Source organism: Passer domesticus, chromosome Z (genome assembly GCF_036417665.1).
Source record: "Passer domesticus isolate bPasDom1 chromosome Z, bPasDom1.hap1, whole genome shotgun sequence".
NCBI classification, from domain to species: domain Eukaryota; kingdom Metazoa; phylum Chordata; class Aves; order Passeriformes; family Passeridae; genus Passer; species Passer domesticus.
The window spans coordinates 2,819,091-2,837,416 of NC_087512.1; the positions used below are offsets into that span (position 1 = coordinate 2,819,091).

General features: G+C 44.3%; 1 protein-coding gene across 4 annotated transcripts in view; it reads left to right on the forward strand.

Annotated features, from left to right (window-relative positions):
• Positions 1–1,114: 1,114 nt before the first annotated feature.
• The window catches only part of EPG5 (ectopic P-granules 5 autophagy tethering factor), a 54,331-nt gene continuing 37,119 nt past the window's right edge, over positions 1,115–18,326 (forward strand). For all 4 annotated transcript variants that reach the window (XM_064403016.1, XM_064403018.1, XM_064403017.1 and 1 more), the window contains exons 1-11: positions 1,115–1,226; positions 4,818–5,735; positions 7,846–8,089; positions 8,941–9,077; positions 9,632–9,739; positions 10,740–10,813; positions 12,519–12,627; positions 12,942–13,056; positions 13,553–13,703; positions 14,618–14,773; positions 15,127–15,284. In XM_064403016.1, coding sequence (XP_064259086.1) covers positions 1,179–1,226; positions 4,818–5,735; positions 7,846–8,089; positions 8,941–9,077; positions 9,632–9,739; positions 10,740–10,813; positions 12,519–12,627; positions 12,942–13,056; positions 13,553–13,703; positions 14,618–14,773; positions 15,127–15,284 — 2,218 coding nt within the window. In that variant the 5' untranslated portion in view covers positions 1,115–1,178. The remainder of the gene's footprint in view (positions 1,227–4,817; positions 5,736–7,845; positions 8,090–8,940; positions 9,078–9,631; positions 9,740–10,739; positions 10,814–12,518; positions 12,628–12,941; positions 13,057–13,552; positions 13,704–14,617; positions 14,774–15,126; positions 15,285–18,326) is intronic.

Consider the following 18,326-nt stretch of genomic DNA (forward strand, 5'->3'; position numbering starts at 1 on the left):
TCCCCATGGATGGCCTGTCAGTTCCCATGGCTGCTCTGTGGGTCCCTATGGATACTCTGTGTCCCTATGGATGGCCTGTGGGTCCCCATGGATGCTTTTTGTGTGACCCCATGGGTGCTCTGAGTGTCTCCATGGATGTCAGTGTCCACATGGAGTGTCTGTCTGTCCCCATGAGTGTCTGTGTGTCCCTATGGAGTGTCTGTGTCTCCGCATGGAGTGTCTGTCTGTCCCCATGTAGTGTCTGTGTGTCCCTGCGGACTTTCTGTGTGTCCCCATAGAATGTCTGTGTGTGCCTACAGAGTGTCTGTGTGTCCCCATGAATGTTTTTCTGTCCCCATAGAGAGTCCGTGTGTCCCTATGGAGTGTCTGTCTGTCCCCATGAGTGTCTATGTGTCCCCATAAGTGTCTGTCTGTCCCTATGCAGTGTCTGTGTGTCTGTGTGTCCCCATGCAGTGTCTGTGTGTCCCCACGGAGTGTCTGTGTGTCTGTCTGTCCCCATGCAGTGCCTGTGTGTCCCCACGGAGTGTCTGTGTGTCTGTCTGTCCCCATGCAGTGTCTGTGTGTCCCCACGGAGTGTCTGTGTGTCTGTCTGTCCCCATGCAGTGCCTGTGTGTCCCCACGGAGAGTCTGTGTGTCTGTCTGTCCCCATGCAGTGTCTGTGTGTTCCCATAGAGTGTCTGTGTGTCTGTGTGTCCCCATGCAGTGCCTGTGTGTCCCCACGGAGTGTCTGTGTGTCCCCACGGAGAGTCTGTGTGTCTGTCTGTCCCCATGCACTGTCTGTGTGTCCCCACGGAGTGTCTATGTGTTCCCACGGAGTGTCCGTGTGTCTGTCCCTATGCAGTGTCTGTCTGTCCCCATAGGGAGTCTGTGTGTCGGTCTGTCCCTGTAGAGTGTGTGTGTCCGTCCGTCTATCTGTCTGTCCGTCCGTCCGTCGCTCCCCGCCCCTCTCCGCCCCCTCCGCTCCCTCACCCCCTCAGCCCGCCCCGCCCCGCCCCGCCCCGCCCTCACGGCCGCGGCCCCGCCCCTCCCCAACCGCGCTCCATGATTGGCCGCTGCCGCGGGGGGGGCGTGCCCCGCCGCCCGTCGCTCGCTGCGATTGGCGGGCGCGGCGGGGGCGTGTCCCGCGGCCCGTCCCTGCGCGGCGCGGCGCCGCCGGAGCGCGGGGCAGCGGCGGGGCCATGGCCGAGGCCGTGCGGCCCCCGCGCCGCGCCCGCTCCCGCCCCAAGGTACCGCAGCCGGGGGGGCGAGCGGCGAGCTCCGCGGCCGCTGGGGCGGGGGAGCGGCCCGCGGGTGGGGGCGGCCGCGCCAGGCCGTGTTTACATCCGTGTTTGTGCGGCCTCTAATGGTGGAGGGTGGGGGAGCGTGTGTGGGTGGTGTTGTTGTGGGTTTGTTTTTTTTTTTTTTTTGTTCCGTAAAAATATTCCTGTTCTGCACTCCGTGCCCATGGGTTTTTAGTGTTGGCCAGGCGTGTGAGGGTGGTGACAGGCCTTGTGCTGTAGCAGGATGTAAACAAGGTTTTTATTTTGTTGTGGCGCGGCCTCCGCGGGGCTGCTGAGTGCTGTGGGAGCGTGCAGGGGTGGAATTATCCGAATTTACGGTGTTTCACTGTCCTGCGGGGACAGAGCCCTACGGATAGCGCTGGGGCTGCTCCCCTGCACAAGAGAAGGCTGCAGGGACACCTGAGAGCCCCTGCCAGGGCCTGCAGGGGCTCCAGGAGAGCTGCCCAGGCACTGGGGACAAGGCCTGCAGGGACAGCACACAGGCCATGGCTGCACTGCCACAGGGCAGGCACACATTTTGGGATGTTGGGCAGGAATTGGTGGCTGGGAGGGTGGGCAGGCCCTGGCCCAGGGTGCCCAGAGCAGCTGTGGCTGCCCCTGGATCCCTGGAAGTGCCCAAGGCCAGGCTGGATGGGGCTTGGAGCAGCCTGGGATTGTGTGAGGTGTCCCTGCCCATGGCAGGGGATGGAATGAGATGGTCTTTAAGTTCCTTCCTAACCCAAATAATTCTGTGATTCTGTGATACTCCATCTTGTCTGCGTTTGCCTTTGAAATGAGAACATGATGCTGTGTGTGACACGTGATAGTGCTGCTTCTTCATAAGTTGGTGCTGCCGTTTTTAAGTATCACTATTTCTAGGTTTTTATCCTATTTTGAGTGTGTTCCTTGTTCGTGATATTAGTACTGACAGCTTTCTGAGGGCTTTATTTTCTTTATACAGAGTGCTTATGGAAATGATCTGAACTACCTGACATAGTGGAAATGTTTTCCTTGATTTCTTGACCTCTTTCTTGTTGTCCCTATGGACAACCATATAGAGCAAGGACATTGAAGTCATGACTGTGAAAGCTCTTTGAAAACACTGAATTAATTGACCAGTGTTCTGTAAAACCAGGGTTAAATCTAAGTGTCAGGTGTGTGTGGGTGTGCTTCCTGAATGGAAGGCAAGTAAAGATTGCAGGGAAGAGCAATCCCAGAAGAATTACTGTGTCGTTGTTTTGGTTTTGATTCAGCCCCCTGGCGTGTGCAAGGCAGTCAGACCTTCAAACTGCTGCCTGAGAGAACTGGCTCCCTGCAGGAAGGTGGTGAGTCATGGATGACACTGCTGTTTCATTAGGGACATGTGTGTGGTGACTCCAGTCCCCAGCCATCCCTTCCAGGTGAAATTCACCGGGAAACAATTCACTGCAGGTGTCACATGTGAGAACCCCGAATTCTCCAGTGCTGCACATGACCCATTTCTGGTGTTTTTGTTGCTATTACTGTGCTCACCCCTGTTAATACCCGGGCGTGCTTGAGGATGCAGTTTGTGGGTCAGTCACGTTAAGGACTTTTCCATTCCCATGCCACAGAAAAAGCTGTAGTGTAATCCTTTGAAAAGCTGGAATTCTTGTGAGCTGAGGGAGAGGCTGGCTCAGCTGCAGAGCTGCCAAGTGGTGGAATGGAGCCCAGGGCTTTCTGACAATAGCAGCCCCAAAGTTAAACTTGAGCAGCACCAGCAGCATCAGGCACGGGGCAAGGCTGATGAGCATTTTCCCATCCCTGGGAGTGTTCCAGGCCAGGCTGGACAGGGCTTGGATTGACCTGGTCTAGTGCAAGTGTCCCTGCCTATGGAATGAGGTGGTCTTTAAGGTCTCTTCCAACCCAAACCATTCTGGGCTTTTTTGATATGTGGCTTAAGCAGAATTTTCCTCCGTGTTAGTTCAGAACTTGATTGCTCTCATTGTTTTTCAGATGAAATCTCTTTTAATGATGATGCCTTTTTTTTTTTTTGCCTAGGAAAGTAAGAACTGAAAGGGACATAAATTTTAAAAAACAGCTGGGTCTGGGAGGGATGTAGGCTGATACTGGGAGATAAAGGGAGTTTATTCTGTGTGAGGACTGCAAGAGGAAACGTTGAGATTGTAGAGGGGAGAGGACCAGGATGTGTTTGTGAAGTGTGTGGATCAATACACTGTATAAACATGATTTAGTGATACAGTATCCTGTGGAAGTTATTGATTTTGAGGTAATTGTCAGGAGATGCTTATTATGACAAGTCCTGGCTTAAAGAATTGCACTGATGTATTTTTAGCCTCTCACCTGCAGCTTTAGCTAGTGAGTCAGAGCTTTTTTGTGAAGTGTTTACAGGTTTTAATACACCAGAAAACAGTATGAAAGGCAAGCCAGAATAATTCATTTTTTTAGTAAAGGACGTGTGACCATATGTTCAGAGTAAAATTGGTCTTGAGATAAAGGTGTGCTAATGCTTTGATTTGAGCTGTTTTCATTTATGCTTTCTCTGAAGGCAAAACCATTCAGATGTTTAGTAAAAATAAGTGTGATACTGTAAGCAAGTTTCCAAAACTGTCGTCTTTTTCCTATTACTATTTCCCCAAATTAAAAGCTTGTACTCATTTCACCTGTGTTGATTGTTACGTTATCTGGGTCATCCAAAACTGGAGCACTGTGACCTAACTCCTCATTTTTGCTCCTCACACAATGCTAGGTCTACACAATTCACAGACTGGCTAATTGCTTTGCCAATTTTTTGTTTTACAAGTTGGCAAATGATTTACAGGTTATCAAAATCTTAGTTAATTTCCTGTGCTGTGCTTTTGGGAAGGAAGCTAATCTACACCTTAGATTAGGTTTATGGGAATTATTTAGCCTCAAACTAATTGTAATTTTAAATTGATTTACAGTTTTTATGGCAAAGTTAAGTTTTTCTATGTCTCTAGTGTGTATTGCCTGCTAAAACAGGTATTTCAGTAATTGTTTAGATGTTACCATGATTTTAGAGTACAACTAAGGGTTGCATTCCAGACTTGTTTTGTTCTGAAATTACTGTTTTGAAAATATTTTTCCAGTCATTAAAATATTCTGTAAAACTGAAGGTGGGTCTGGATCACAGAGTAACTTTTGAGTTAGGAGAACTCAACTTTTTTTTTTTTTGTCCATAGGTGAAATTGAGTAACTCTTCTTAGGTGTCAGGGACCTGTTATGTTGATTATTTTCTGTGTTGATGAAACAGTCTGTCCTGTGATATTTATAGATTTTTGCTTAGAAGTGTTGAAGCCTTGTGCAAGAGCACAAAACCACACACTGGCAGACAGTTTTCGTAGGGCAGCTAAAGAACAGAGATTTGTTTGGTATATTTGTTTTTATATTTAATAAATAATTAAATAATAATAATTAAATTTATGAAAATTAGTATGTTTAAAAGGGCTTTTGGAGTCATAACGCTGACAAATACTACTTTTGGTGTTGGTGGGATTTGGGATGCAAGATGAAGAGATTCACTTGGCAGTGACACTGTTAATTTTTTGTGTTTCTTAGGAAAAAAAGAAGAAAAGTAGTGAGGAGCCCCGGGTGCAAGAGCCTGATGATGTTTTCCTGCCTCCTGTGCCAGAAGGGTCTTCTCAAGCTGGGAGAGTGCAAGTGGAACATCCTGGAGAATTCACAGAAATTCAGCTCAGAGATGAAGTAGACAGCAGGAGAACTGTAAATGATGTGTCTGACATCCCCCAAAGTCGTTTATCTTCAGCAAATGAAGGGGCTCTGGCAGTGACTCCGGAGCCTCCCAAAGATGCAGAAGAGGTCACAGCTGATCCTTCCCAGCAGGAATGTGTGGAGGATATTGAGAAGAGCAAGCTGGACAAACCTCAGAGCCCTGTGGAGGCCGCTGCTAGCGGATCTAGAAATTCTGATCTATTGAGCAGTACCTTTCAGTCCAGTGCTGCTCCACCTCTGTCAGTGATGGGCTTTGTACAGGGCAGAAGAGCTGAAAACAGACAAGACTTCAGAGATCCTCTCTCCTGCTCTTCAGAGAAACTTCCTCTCAGCTCCTCGCAGCGCTCTGAGAAATCCAAGGCGCGTGTTCCGCGGCCGGTTTATCCAGACCTGTCCTTGGAGCTGTCCTACGAGAAGCCCACCATCATGGCAGTGAAGCCCCTGCTGCACCACGAGAGGCTGTACCCAGAGCTGCCCTCCGAGCCAGAGCTGGTGCCGTTCACCAGGGAGCAGCTGAAGATCTTTGAGCCCTGCTCGTGGCTGGAGAACGTCGACTCCTATGCCGAGGAATTTGAGAGTGTGGCTCACCAGGACAGGCACGAGTTCTACGAGCTGCTCCTCAACTACATGCGCTGCAGGAAGCAGCTGCTGTTGGCTGAGGCAGAGCTGCAGGCCATGACAACAGACTGCCAAAATGTGAAGGGGAGATTATGGACTTTCAAGGAGCAGCAGAAAACTGTGCAGGTGCTGTTGCTGAAGCTACTTTTGAACCCAGACTATGTGGAAATTAACTTTACTTGCCAGGTTTATCGTAGTTAAGGTGTTTTGTTGTAAAAGAATCACAGAATGTTAAGGGTTGGAGAGGACTTTAAAATCATCTAATCCCAACCCTGCTTTCTATGGGCAGGGACACCTCCCACTAGACCAGGTTGTTCAAGGCTTTATCCAGCCTGGCTTTGAGCACTGCCAGGACTGGGGGAACCTTCCTGGGCAGCCTGTGCCAGTGTCTGACCACACTCACAGTAAAGACTTTTTTTTTCCTAATATTTAACCTAAATGTCCCCTTGTTTCAGTTTAGTCCCTTTAGTCCTTGTCCTGTACAGTTCCTGATGAAGAATCCCTGTCCAGCTTCCCTGTAGGCCCCTTCCAGATACTGAAATGTGCTGTGAGGTCTCTGCACTCCTCCAGACTGAACTTTCTCAGCCTGTCTTCATAGGGAAGCTGCTCCAGTCCCCTTACCAACTTCTTTGCTTCCTCTGGACTTCCTCTGGTTTTAACAGTTCCATGCCCAAAAATTGTTTTCTTTGCTTTCTCTCCACTGACACCCAGTACTTCAGAATATCATCCTTTTGAAATTTAAGACAGTTTGTTGTTTGATTTTTACCCTCTGTGTGCAGGGCAGTGGGATATATGTTGTTGATTTCTTTTGGGGTCAGAAAGGACGAGCTGTGTACACCCAGCTCTGTCTGTGGTGTCAGGTGAAGTTTCACAGCACTCCAAGCAGACGTGGGGGACAGTGGTGGAGTGACTGGAGCAGTGATGTCCCACCTGGCCTGCTGCCAGCTGTAGGGACAGTTTCCATTGATGTCATTCCTGCTGCAGGGAGCTGGAGTTGTGCTCAGGAGCAGCCCCATAGCTCAGCTCATATTAGTGCCCTCCACTTGCAGTGTCTTGTTCCATAAGTGTAGCTGTGGTTTTTCTTACCTCCAGAATGGGCATGGTACTCTGTAACGTTTTTGTCTGCAAACCACAGGGGTTTATGGAGCTCTTTGGGGCACACATCAGAAAAGTTTTCCCCCAGACTCCTGTGACACTTGCCTTTGGAGCTCAGCATTACAGTGGGAGTGAATGAAATCGTTCTGATCCTGTTTGTAGCCCACACATCATCAAAATTGTCCAAAGATGCTGAACACCTATGCATAGAGTAGATTTTACTCTTTCTGTGAGTGCAGTTCATCAGAGCTGAGGAACTGAACACATCTGAATTCTTTCCTTTTTCTTTGGGAATAACACCGAGCCTCACTGGATTCTGAGGTTTGCAGTGATCATTTTCTGTACCAAAAGCAAGTTTGGCTTCACTCTTGCATCTTCTGAGGTCCTCATAGAGTTGTGTAAGATTGATACTTGCTTTATTTCATCCCAATTCACTATATATTTATTGCGTGTGCAGAATAATTGTTGTCTGTATACCAATTTAAAATTCTTACTCTACTAATTTAGAAAACAGAGGAATGCTTTCAAGGTAAGCTTTCCCAGTGATGGTTCTTAGGAATGTTTCCTGATTGCATAAAAGATTAACAGGAATGTTATTTATATTAGGAATAGCAAGAATGTTATTTATTGTACTTTTCTTGTGCTGAAGAAGTAGAGATGAGGCAGAGGAAAACATTTTAAACATGCAGTAGGGAGTTGCTGCAAATTATTAGTCCTGGGAGTTTGGGAAATATTTATTTTGTTCCAGTGAATGTTTCAGCTTTAAAATAGCAGGTCCAAATGTATATGGAAATCTGTAAACTAAGAAGCAGGTGCGCTCACTGGGAGTGAGACACCTGGTTTTGTTCACATCTCTCAGTGCTGCAGAAGCTGTAACTTCTGGCTGTTTCCAAACCTGAGTTACTGAGGGTTTGTGAAATATTTTTTCTTCAGAAGTCAAGGATATGAATCTTCAGCGATTGGTACCTCTAAAAAGCACATAGGATATTGCCAAATATTTGTCTTTTCCATTTATGAAACCTCCCACTTTATGAAGGCCTTGAAATCTGTTTGAGAGAGGGTTATATCACGATTGATTTCAGTTAAGGTGACCCAACAAAACGTCAGAACTACTGACTTAAAATATTTGCTCTCTTTTCAGGGTGTGTGTGCAGATCAGTGCAAGGTGACGGGCCACCACCGCTACCAGACAGTGGAGCTGAACGAGGGCGTGCTGGGGGAGCTGAAGAAGCTGTTTGAGGCCAAAGCAGAGCACGTGCACCAGACCCTGGCCCTGCACTCCTACACTTCGGTGCTGTCCCGCTTGCAAGTGGAGTCCTATGTTTACAGGCTGCTCAGCAGCTCGTCCCTGCTGAGATCTGTGGCCCTGCAGCAGCAGGAACAAGGTGTGTTCGCTGGTCTGGGCAGCTCCCAGTCCTGGTCAGGGTGCCCAGCACCTTGTGTGGCTGCAGTTTCAGGCTCTTGTGGTGGAATTTGTGTGCCAGAGTGTTTCTCCTGTGTTACAAAAAACTGTTAGTCTTATGTAGGGATCAGTAAAAGTTTTTTCTCACAGGAAAATTTCCAATTCCCTTAACTTTTCACCTGGGCAGTAAAAGCTGGATGCAGGAGTGACTTCTGCTGTCTGGGCTACAGACTGACACTGATTACTGTACAGGAACACTCTGTGGGTGGGACACCCAAATTCCCAATGTTTTGTTGTCCAAGACAATTTCTAACATAGTTCTTTGTCCCAATTCTAAAATGACCTGGATGTTTTTCCTTCTTTACTTTCTATCGGAAGGCGTTTGAAATCTTAAGCTCTTAATATTTAGAATTATATTTTTGGTTTTCATTCTGAGTTTTGTGTTTGAGTTCGTGCCAATATAATCTTGTAGCTAAAGTATTTTTTCTCCTCCTGGCCCAGATATTTTTCTTTCTTATTGCTTCTCCCTTTGCACTCCGCCTCCCAGATAGTTTATGTGCATGGTAAATGGTGATTTTTACAAAGCTGGTGTTGAGGGAAGGCCTTGTGTGAGAATAACCATAGTATATTCTTCTTATAATTAGTGTCCAGAGCTTAATTATAAGATTAAACAAAGTACTCCAAGTATTCTCTTCTGACAGATTTAGCAGGCAGCTGTGTTGAAATTTTTTGGTGTGTGCAGATAGAGAGAGTAGTTTTATATCCAGCCCCAAACCCATTGTTCATGCTGCTACTTCATGTCAGAGCTTCATTAATTCTGTTTTTAATTTACAGTTTCAAAGCAGTCAGAAAATCTGTCTTCAGACTTGAGCCACTTGAAGGAATGTATCAGTGTCCTTTTCAGCTTCACTCGCAGGGTTATTGAAGATCCTCAGTTTCACAGTGACCTTCTCATGTGGCTGCAGAGACTGGTGAGGGAGTAGACATGGAATATCTGATCCACAGGATGAACTCGGGAATAATTTCTGGAAGTGTTACTGTTTTGCTTCCTGTCTCGTGGGCAATGTTTTTTTTGGTGGGGTTTGTTCCACTTGAGGAACAGAATCTCTGAGGATATCTTTAGAATTGGTTCCCTTGTCTGATAAAGTCAAGCAGCATTAGTGAGGACAGGCACCTAAGCAGCCAATACTACTCACAGTGAACTTAATAATACTCATTGTGCTTTTATTTATTTTGAAACTAGAGCTGTTCAGACTTGCCATGTTGGAGAAACCTTTGTTCTTGCCAATTTTCTAAATAAATCAGATTTTAATGCAGTTGTAGAAAAAATAGTTACTTTACACCAAAAAAAATGGTTTGTGGCTCATAAGGCAAGCAAACAGATTTTAAATATTGTTCTCCTGTAACATGCTCTGAAAATTCAGGTTTGTTAGGGTGAGAGATGAACATTATTACTCTAGTTAGCAAGACTGTAAGGAAATGAACTTCAAAACTATTTACTTGATTTCAATATGCTTCCCTCTAGGTGTCTGTGCTGCAGAGAATTGGCTGCCCAGGTGACCATCTCTTCCTCTTCAACCACATCCTTCGGTGTCCAGCTGGCATCAGCGAGTGGGCTTGTCCGTTCATTCAGGTGTGAATGTTTAATTCTTTACTGTCAGCAGGTTGGAGTGGGGGTGGCATGGTGGGTAGGAGAGTGTCTTGTGCCTGCTTAATTCCTCATGACCCACACTGCCTTTCCTGATGTGTGGAATCATGGTGGCACTGAGGGGTTTGTCAGGGAATGCGTTTTTCCACGTTAGGCCAACCATGTGCAGGTTGACAGGGGAACACACTTCACTCTTGACTGGAGAGATTCCCTGAAAGGGAGTCAAGGCCTTATGCACAAGGTTTTGGGAGTGTTCTCCAACACTCCCCAGCATATTTAGACTTGAAGCAGCAGCTGTATATGAAAAGTGAGATTGAAGCCAGCTCTGTGCTGTGCAAGGGATCAGGAGAACACACTTTTTTATATCCTATACATTGAAGTGGGACTGGTTTCCCTTGACAGTTCAGGGACAAAGGATTCACTTCGTCTAGGTCAGAGGGAGCGTGAATGTATATCCAAAGGTACCACGGTGTTCTTCCAAAGAACATATTTTCTCTTCTAAGAGGAGAAAATATTGGAAATCTAGTCACAGGAAAATTACACTAACAGGAAAGGCAAACAATGCAATACAAGTATAGAATAGAATAAATTAGCTTGGGGAAGACCCTTAATATCATTGAGTCCAATTAACCTACTGTGGTAGGATTTTATCTTCCCCTGTGCTCAGTGTCTGAATTACCCCCTGGTGCCCAGACCTACATGTGGCACAAAGAGAGTCATGTGGCACACAGTATATTTTTTTTTTTGGTGGAGCTTTTGATCTGGGTTTTTCCCCTCCCACTCCTCCTTTAATTTTTCTAAGTAATTCTTTTGGACAAGATTCAATATTTTGCCATAGCAATACTTTATTCAGAGTGTGGATGCTGTCTTTTATGGATTCTTCGAAGTCTTAACAAAAAGCTAGTGAGAAATGTGAGTTTTTCTGCTGAGAATAACTTGCTCTTTGCTTATTGACGTTTACTTAGATTTTTGCATTTAATTTCAGATCAAAGTCTTGGGTAACCCATCAGGTGTCTTTCATTTCATGCAATCTCTTGCCTTGCTTATGTCTCCTGTCAAGTAAGTATGAACATGATTTTATAAGTATGTTCTGATTATCTAAGAGTAGAAGACACAACATACAGTCTGCTTGTAAAACTCAGAAAGTTCATTGCAGGCAAAGTCATCAAAGTGGGCACAAATAGATTCACAGTTTAATTCAAGCTCCTTTTACTCATTCATTTTAAAATTCAGCCTTGGCAGTACCTCCTTGTGCTGTACACAGTATGATGCAGCTTTCTTTCAGCTGTGAAATAGCTTGTGAAGACTGACAAACCCACACATTTTGTTACTGTAGCTTCTGAAAAACCTCTCACTTTGCAACATGGCCTGTTTTTTATACTGTCTCTGCAATAGAATCCCCCAAGTAAAGGTGTTGGGATGGTGTACACACTGATTGGATGTCTTGATATGTTTTTCATCCTTTTTTAAAAAAAAATTTAAAATCTAGTAGGGCTGTGGTGCTTGGAGAAGGTACTTAATGAAATCAGCCACGAGTGAAAGCAGTTATGTTCTCCACATAAAATAAATAACTTGCCTCTCATTCTGCCCAAATTTTGAGGTCAAAGAATCAGACTGCTGGTATTTAGAGTTGTCATGCTGGTATTTAGAGTTGTCACTGTAATCTTGATAGCTTGGGTCTGGGTTAAGTGGGAGTGTTGTTATTGAAAGCTGTTATTTTAAAGGGTTTCATTTTTACATTTAATTTCTAGAACTGCCTGGGAAAACCAGTGTATCCTGAGGGAATGTGTGTTGCCAGTGCATTTTGACACTTGTATTTGGAACAGGGCCAATTTAATGTGTCTGGGGTGCTGCTCTAAATGCTGATACCAGAGCTCAGAGCCTCCACAGGGTCTGCTCTTACTGGTAAAAGAGCTGAGGCTTATCTGTTACAGCTCCTGCATGTCAGGAACCAGGTTATCCCAGGGTCATTTACAATCACAGGATTGTTTAGGTTGGAAAACACCTTTAAGGTTGTTGAGTCCAACCCTTACCCAGAGCCACTGTTTCCACTGCTGAACTGTGTCCTCTGGTGCCACAGCCACAAACCTTCTGAGTACTTCCAGAGATGTTGACTCCTCCACTGCCCTAAACAACCTGTTGCAGTGCCTGACCAAGTTTCCATGAAAAAATTTTCCCTAATGTCTAATCCAAACCTCCTCTAGTGCAGCTTGAGGCTACATATGGTCCTGTCACTTGGAACTTGGGAGCAGAGTCCAGCCCTCCCCAGCTGTCCCAGGGGGGACAGTGCACTACTGTCAGGGAATTGTGCAGAGCCACAAGGTCCCCCCTGAGCCTCCTTTGCTCCAGGCTCAGCCCCTTCCCAGCTCCCTCAGCCTCTCCTGGGGCTCCAGCCCCTTCCCAGCCCCGTTCCCTGCCCTGGACACGCTCCAGCCCCTCAGTGTCTCTCTTGTGCTGAGGGCCCAGAGCTGTCCCAGCACTGGAGGTGCCTCAGCAGGGCCAGCACAGGGACTGTGCCCTGGGGCTGTGTCACAGCCTGGCTGGGACAGCCCAGGGGCCATTGGCCTCTTGCCCCCTGGCACCCTGGGCTCATGTCCAGTTGCTGGCACCAACACACCCAGGGCCTTCCCAGCCAGGCATCTTTCTGCTTTACTTGCTGATTTCTTCCTCTTGCATCTGGATTTTTTAATTTCTTCCCTTAACTGAAAGATTACTGAATTCAGAATTTTTAGTTTTCTAATTTTTTACTTTCACTTTAAACCAGAAATCGTGTGGACTTCATGTGCCATATGAAACCAAGTGAAAGGAAAAGTTCCTCTTCTTCTGGGAAGGAATCTGGGAACTGGACTCTGGTAGATGAAGGAGGAGAAGAGGTACAGCAGATGACTTCTTTCGTTTCCTCTTTGTTTTGTCCTTTATGCTTTTGTTCAAGATCATTGATCTTTGTGAAATGGGTGAAGAAAATTCGACTTGTTAAGTTAAAAAGCATGATTTGAATTTGCTTTTGTTTTAGTCTCATTTTATATCTGTGGTATAACTGCAGAGTGGAGCTTCCAGTAGTGAGTATTAGCAGAGAGAATTCAAATATTTCAGTTACTTCTCACAAAACTGTACTTAGTACAACAGTGAAGCCCTTTACTATTAGTTTTATTGTAGAGCTACTGAAAATATCTGTGTTTATCTATAGGATGAGGATCCTGAAACAAGCTGGATTCTGCTCTTGGAAGATGACTTGATTGCTCTGTTGTCACAGTTCCCATTTCATGAGCTCTTTCAGCAGTTCCTTGGGTTTACACCTGAAGGTAAATCAGTTGCTAGAGAATTATTCTTCATTTTGCTTATGCTAGTTATATTAATGACTGCCACTGCCAAGAGTGCTACTGTATTGTGAAACTCTCTGAGAAAAATATTAATGAACTTGTGCTGCAGCTTGCAGGCTAAAGAGATGAGATGGAAGTGTATGCCATGTGTATGGGATAAATAAAAACCTCTTAGCAATATGCAAAACATTAGAGTCTTTTCCCCTGGTTTGGGTTTAGTTATCAGTCAACTCCCAAAAGTGCTTTCAGAACTATTTTTCTCCCTCACCTCTTATTTGTAATTGCTTGCCAGAGGTCTTACTACCTGCATAGTTTATTTGCACTTTCATACTTAGCAGGTATTTATTGTTCATTTCATAAACAAAGCATACATTCCAGTTCACTCTATGGTGAATTGTTGCTTTGAGTGCTTGTTAAGTTGCTTAAAAATACAAAATTCACACTTTTTTGACTCTTATTTTTTGTGTCTCTATCTTAGGTGCTTATTTTCCTGAAAAAACATCTCCCCAGAAGATGATGAAGATTTTTGCCTTTGCAAACTCCTTAGTGGAACTTCTGTCCGTGGGTTTAGAAACATTTAACAGAGCACGGTACCGACAGTTTGTGAAGAGAATTGGTCAGCTCATCAAGTAAGAGATTTTTTTTTTTTCTGTGGTGTGATTGAATCACATTGAATGTAATGTATTTTATACATACATTAGATATTCAGAGCTGCTAAAAAATCCCCAGAACCAGCCATCAAACAACCAAAAAATCCAACCTTCACCCAAACAGTTCTCAGGTTGGTTTTGCTCTGACATTTAGTCACTTCAACATTAGCCAGTCTGGGAATCTGAAATGGAGAATTGCAAAATCTAAATGCTGTGGGTGCAGAGGAGCCAGGTGAGCTGTGGAACACCAGGCTGACTTACATTAGTGATGTTGTTAGGCTTGTCTTGGGTACTCACTGAAACCCTACAAAAATTGAATTTCCCCTATCTATAAATGATGTTACTGCTTTATTTCCTTTGTTACCCAGAATTGTTTTGGGGTTTTTAGTTTGCTCCCTGCGAATTGTCCTATTGTTGCAGTAAGTAAATGTAATTGAAGCCTAAATGCTGCTTTTTATTTTTAAATCTCTATCATTCACTCTGTATGGCTTCTACGAGTGTAATCTCAAGGGGGAATACAGTGAAATCAGAAACAAAATCCATCTTTTGCTTTGTGTTATGGAGGCAGTAACTTTTGGAGTATAATTATTCCTGTATGAGATTTCTGTATGTACTGCCATTTCATCCTGTACAGTTACCTTAAGGCACCAAAGGTTATACACAAACCAATTTGTTCTAACAGAATATTGTGCCTTGCGAGCTTGCAAAACCAAGGAAAGAGAACACAGAAATTTGACTGATACAATTTATATGGAAACCTCTGGAACCTAGAAGGCAAAATCTTGGACATGTCTCTTGTGGCTAGACTCTAATCTGGTTGCCCTTGTCTTTGTTTTCCTGTGGTGATGACATACTTAATGATCCTTCTTTGTCTTGTTTTCTCTGCGGTGTAGGATGACACTGTGTCATGTGAGTGACCACTGGGCCCAGTATGTTAGTGGCAATAAACAATATGGATCAGTAGAACACCCCTACTCTGTGGAAAAATTGCAACTAGAGTTTGATGAGCTGTTTTTTAGAGCTGTTCTACATGTTCTGAAGGCAAAAAGGTGGGTAATCCCTTCACTGGCTTAGTTTTGGAGGAGTTGAATACTTGAAACTGGGATTTGGAGTAGCTTTAAATACTTAATGGTTTAAACAAGACTGAAATAAGTAGGATTTTTCAGTGCATTGGTAGCCTCAGGGTGGGGAGGAATTAGGCCATGAATTATAGCAACTGACAGAAGCTCTGAAATCTTGGTCAGTTCACAATGAGGTTGGCTCAGAATATGAGGTGGTAATACACATCCTCACATTCCTAATTCTGTTGTATAGCAGAGGTGTGGGCCAGAGATGCCTCCTTTCCAAATGCTGGGATTTATCAGGGTGGAACTGTTCCTAAGTGTCTCCTCAAATCCAACAGGTTGGGAGTCTGGCTGTTCATGTCTGAGATGCCCTATGGGACCTTGTCCAGCAGCATGCTTTGGAGGCTCTTCTTTGTCATGCACTGTGCTGAGAACGAGCACCTGGAGCAGCTCTGCTCTACTCTTCAACCTGCTGACTACAAGCAGAGACTCAAAGGTAAAACTCCCCCACACAGAACCAATTCTAACCCAGTCAGCTGCTGATGCTTCAGCTGTGGGTTTAACTCTTTGAAGGCTGCATTGTTAAATGCACCTTTGGCAGCATGACTGGTCCAGTGGCTGCTGAAATGTCTTGGGCAGTTAATGGTTTTCCAGTACCTGTTTGCCCAAATTGTCATTTAACAGCAACTGATAGATTTACTGTCCTGGTTTTCTCTGTGGCTGCCTCAGAGCTGCAAGAGTGGCATGCAGGAGGTACCTCTTGTGTATTCTTGCATGACTTCTCATCTTGACCTTCAATAGTATTTGAAGAGTGAGGTTTAAATCCTGAAGTACAGGCTTCTGCATCACTTAGGGTTGGTGTGGCAGTTTTGGTTTTTTGTTTCTTTTTGTGACTGGTTGACTGTTGAGCTGCTGGTACTTCTATAAATAATGTATTTTTAGAGTCCTCCTTTTTTTCCCCACTAAGTTTGCTAATTTTGGTTTTAGTAACTCACATTGTGGGAGTCTGCTCATCATCTCCAACTATGTTTCCTTTATCTCAAGACTTCTTTTCATGCATTTCTTGTCCTCAGTGGCATGTTTTATTTTTAAATCCTCTTGACTTTTGTCCCATGTTGATCTCCACAGTGAACGTGGTGTCTTCAGCTATAGCAGAACTATTTAGAGGCTAGCTGGAATGCTAGTTTCCCTCTCCTGCTGCATTCATGGATAATATTTCAGGACATGATTGACAGGGGGTCAGGTAAACAAACAGTTTACTGCTCCCTGCTTCACAGCTTTGCTGTCTTCAGGGAGAGCAGATCTCATTTTTGTCAGTTTTACTTCTCAGCTGGCTGGTATCCCAGGTAGCTGTTACCCCATCTGCCCAGTCTTGGTGGAAAAGCAGGAGGAAATGGTAATTCTGAGAGGTTACTGAGTATCTTGACTCTGTGCAATCTCAGGTAACATTTAAGGTGATTTACACAGAAAGGGAGAGAGATACGAAGATTGTAGTTGTGTGCACTTGATGAGGTGCTGATCTGATAAGCACTTGCCAGCCAAAACAGTAACTGTTACTGTAGAACATCTTTATTTTTGTTTTTGCTAGAAAATGTTTACTGCGTGTATTATGGGTTGCAGTAACAAACACAGATTTTTTTTTTTAAAAGTATAATTATCTTTTTCAGGCATTGTGTTGCTTCTAGCTAACTCTTATGTTTCAAAGTCCCTGGTATGCTGATTCAGGATTTCTTTATCCTCTTCATTCTCCTCAGTGTGTTCTGTCAGCATAATACTGTTTTCCACCAGTGTCTAGACCTAGACAGGGAATATCAACAGTTCTTCCAGTGAAATCCATCTAATCTTCTGAAATATTTTCTTTCAATGGACACTTAACAAATTAATGCTTAATTTCCTGTAATTCCTACCCTGGAAGATCATGACATTAACATTCTCTCTCTTGGGAGAGAACCATTTTTAGTGATTTCCTCTCCCAAATTAAGCATGAAAAAAGGGTAGTGAATCTACAGGTGGAAGCAAGCCTTGGTAATTGATGGAAGCTTTAGGCATCAAATCCATAGGGATGGGAGTAATGCCTTTTTGAGATTACCTAAAAGCAGACAAAATTAAGGGAATAAAAAGCAGTTATATTTATTGAAGGGCCTTCAGGTACATTTAGGGCAGACAAAGCCCCCCCAGGGCCACACCCAAAATGGATGGTGGGTCATGGGTTTTCATATTTTTATAAATTTGGTCCATTTGCATATTGGGGATTAATCTTCCAATTACAGCTTCAGGTAATGAAAGCATTTACCCCAAGTTTGGTCTCCCACAATTCACTTTTGTTTACATTTCTCATGGTCTGAGGCAGTAAGGTTGATTCCCATATTCCCTTGATTCCCAGGCTTAGAGAGGAATTGTTTTGTCTGACCAAAATGGGAAAGCAGTAGCTAACTGTATATGGATTTTAGAGTTATACACTAAAGAATTGCAGAATGTATGAAAAATATAAAAACTAAAATCCTAAGGCAATCAGGAGCATAATTGCTATTCTAGTGAGTGGCATCCCTGCCCATGGCAAGGATTGTAAACAAGATAATATCCCTTTAATCCAAGGATACTGTGATTTTATTTGTGGTCACAGTTTCTTTGCTGCCAATATCAAGGTTTGAGAAGTCAGTGATTTTTAGGGCGTCCTGAACTTGAATTGTGGTGTGATTAGAGGAAAGGAAGAGGGTCAAGTACCAAGTGGATGGTGAAGATGTTATTTCTCCACTACGAGAGGACAGGATTTTGGTGGAGTCTCTCTGCTTCCCTTATTCCTTGTCCCCATCTTCAGTCCCAGGCTATGGCTTGGTGTGGGTTTGAGGTCAGTGTGGAGCCCACAGCTGACCCCTTCTCCTGACTATAGGTACAATAATGTACCTGAAGTGCCTTTAGGTACAATCATGATGTTGTCATTTTTAATGTCTTTCCCCATCATGTTAAAAAAAACCCTGAAGTACAGAGTTGTCTGTAACTTCAGCATTAAGGATAAAAAACAGCATTAGGAAATGGAGGTGAGTGGATGAGGGGACCCTCTGTTTGCCTGCTGTATCTGTCAGCAGTGTGGTTTCTCTTGCTGTTTGGAAGAAACCGTTTTCCTAAATTGCACAATCCTCTAGCGTGCTGTTCCATGAGCTGTTTTGCCTGTACAGGCCTGACCTTCTCAGGTTGGAGTAGAGTTGCAAAATTCTTGAAAGCCCTTAAAATAGAATGTAACCTTAGTGCAAGGGTTTGATCACAAGCACACTGAGCACATGCGTGCCCAGGTTGGGTAGCTGAGTGCACAATGGATGCTTTTTCTGTATGTTCAGCTGCTATGATAAAATCACTGCAAACAGTGTTTGTTGGCATGTTGTGGTTCACAGAAGGCAGGTCACTCTTCAATACTTTTTACAGCTCAAATGCTGCTTTCAGTGCTTGTTTTGCTACACAGACTTTCTTTAAAGTTATTTGGAAGAAATTAAAAAAAAACATTTTAAAGTCCTGTACAGCTTCCTTTTTATCATTACCTTCC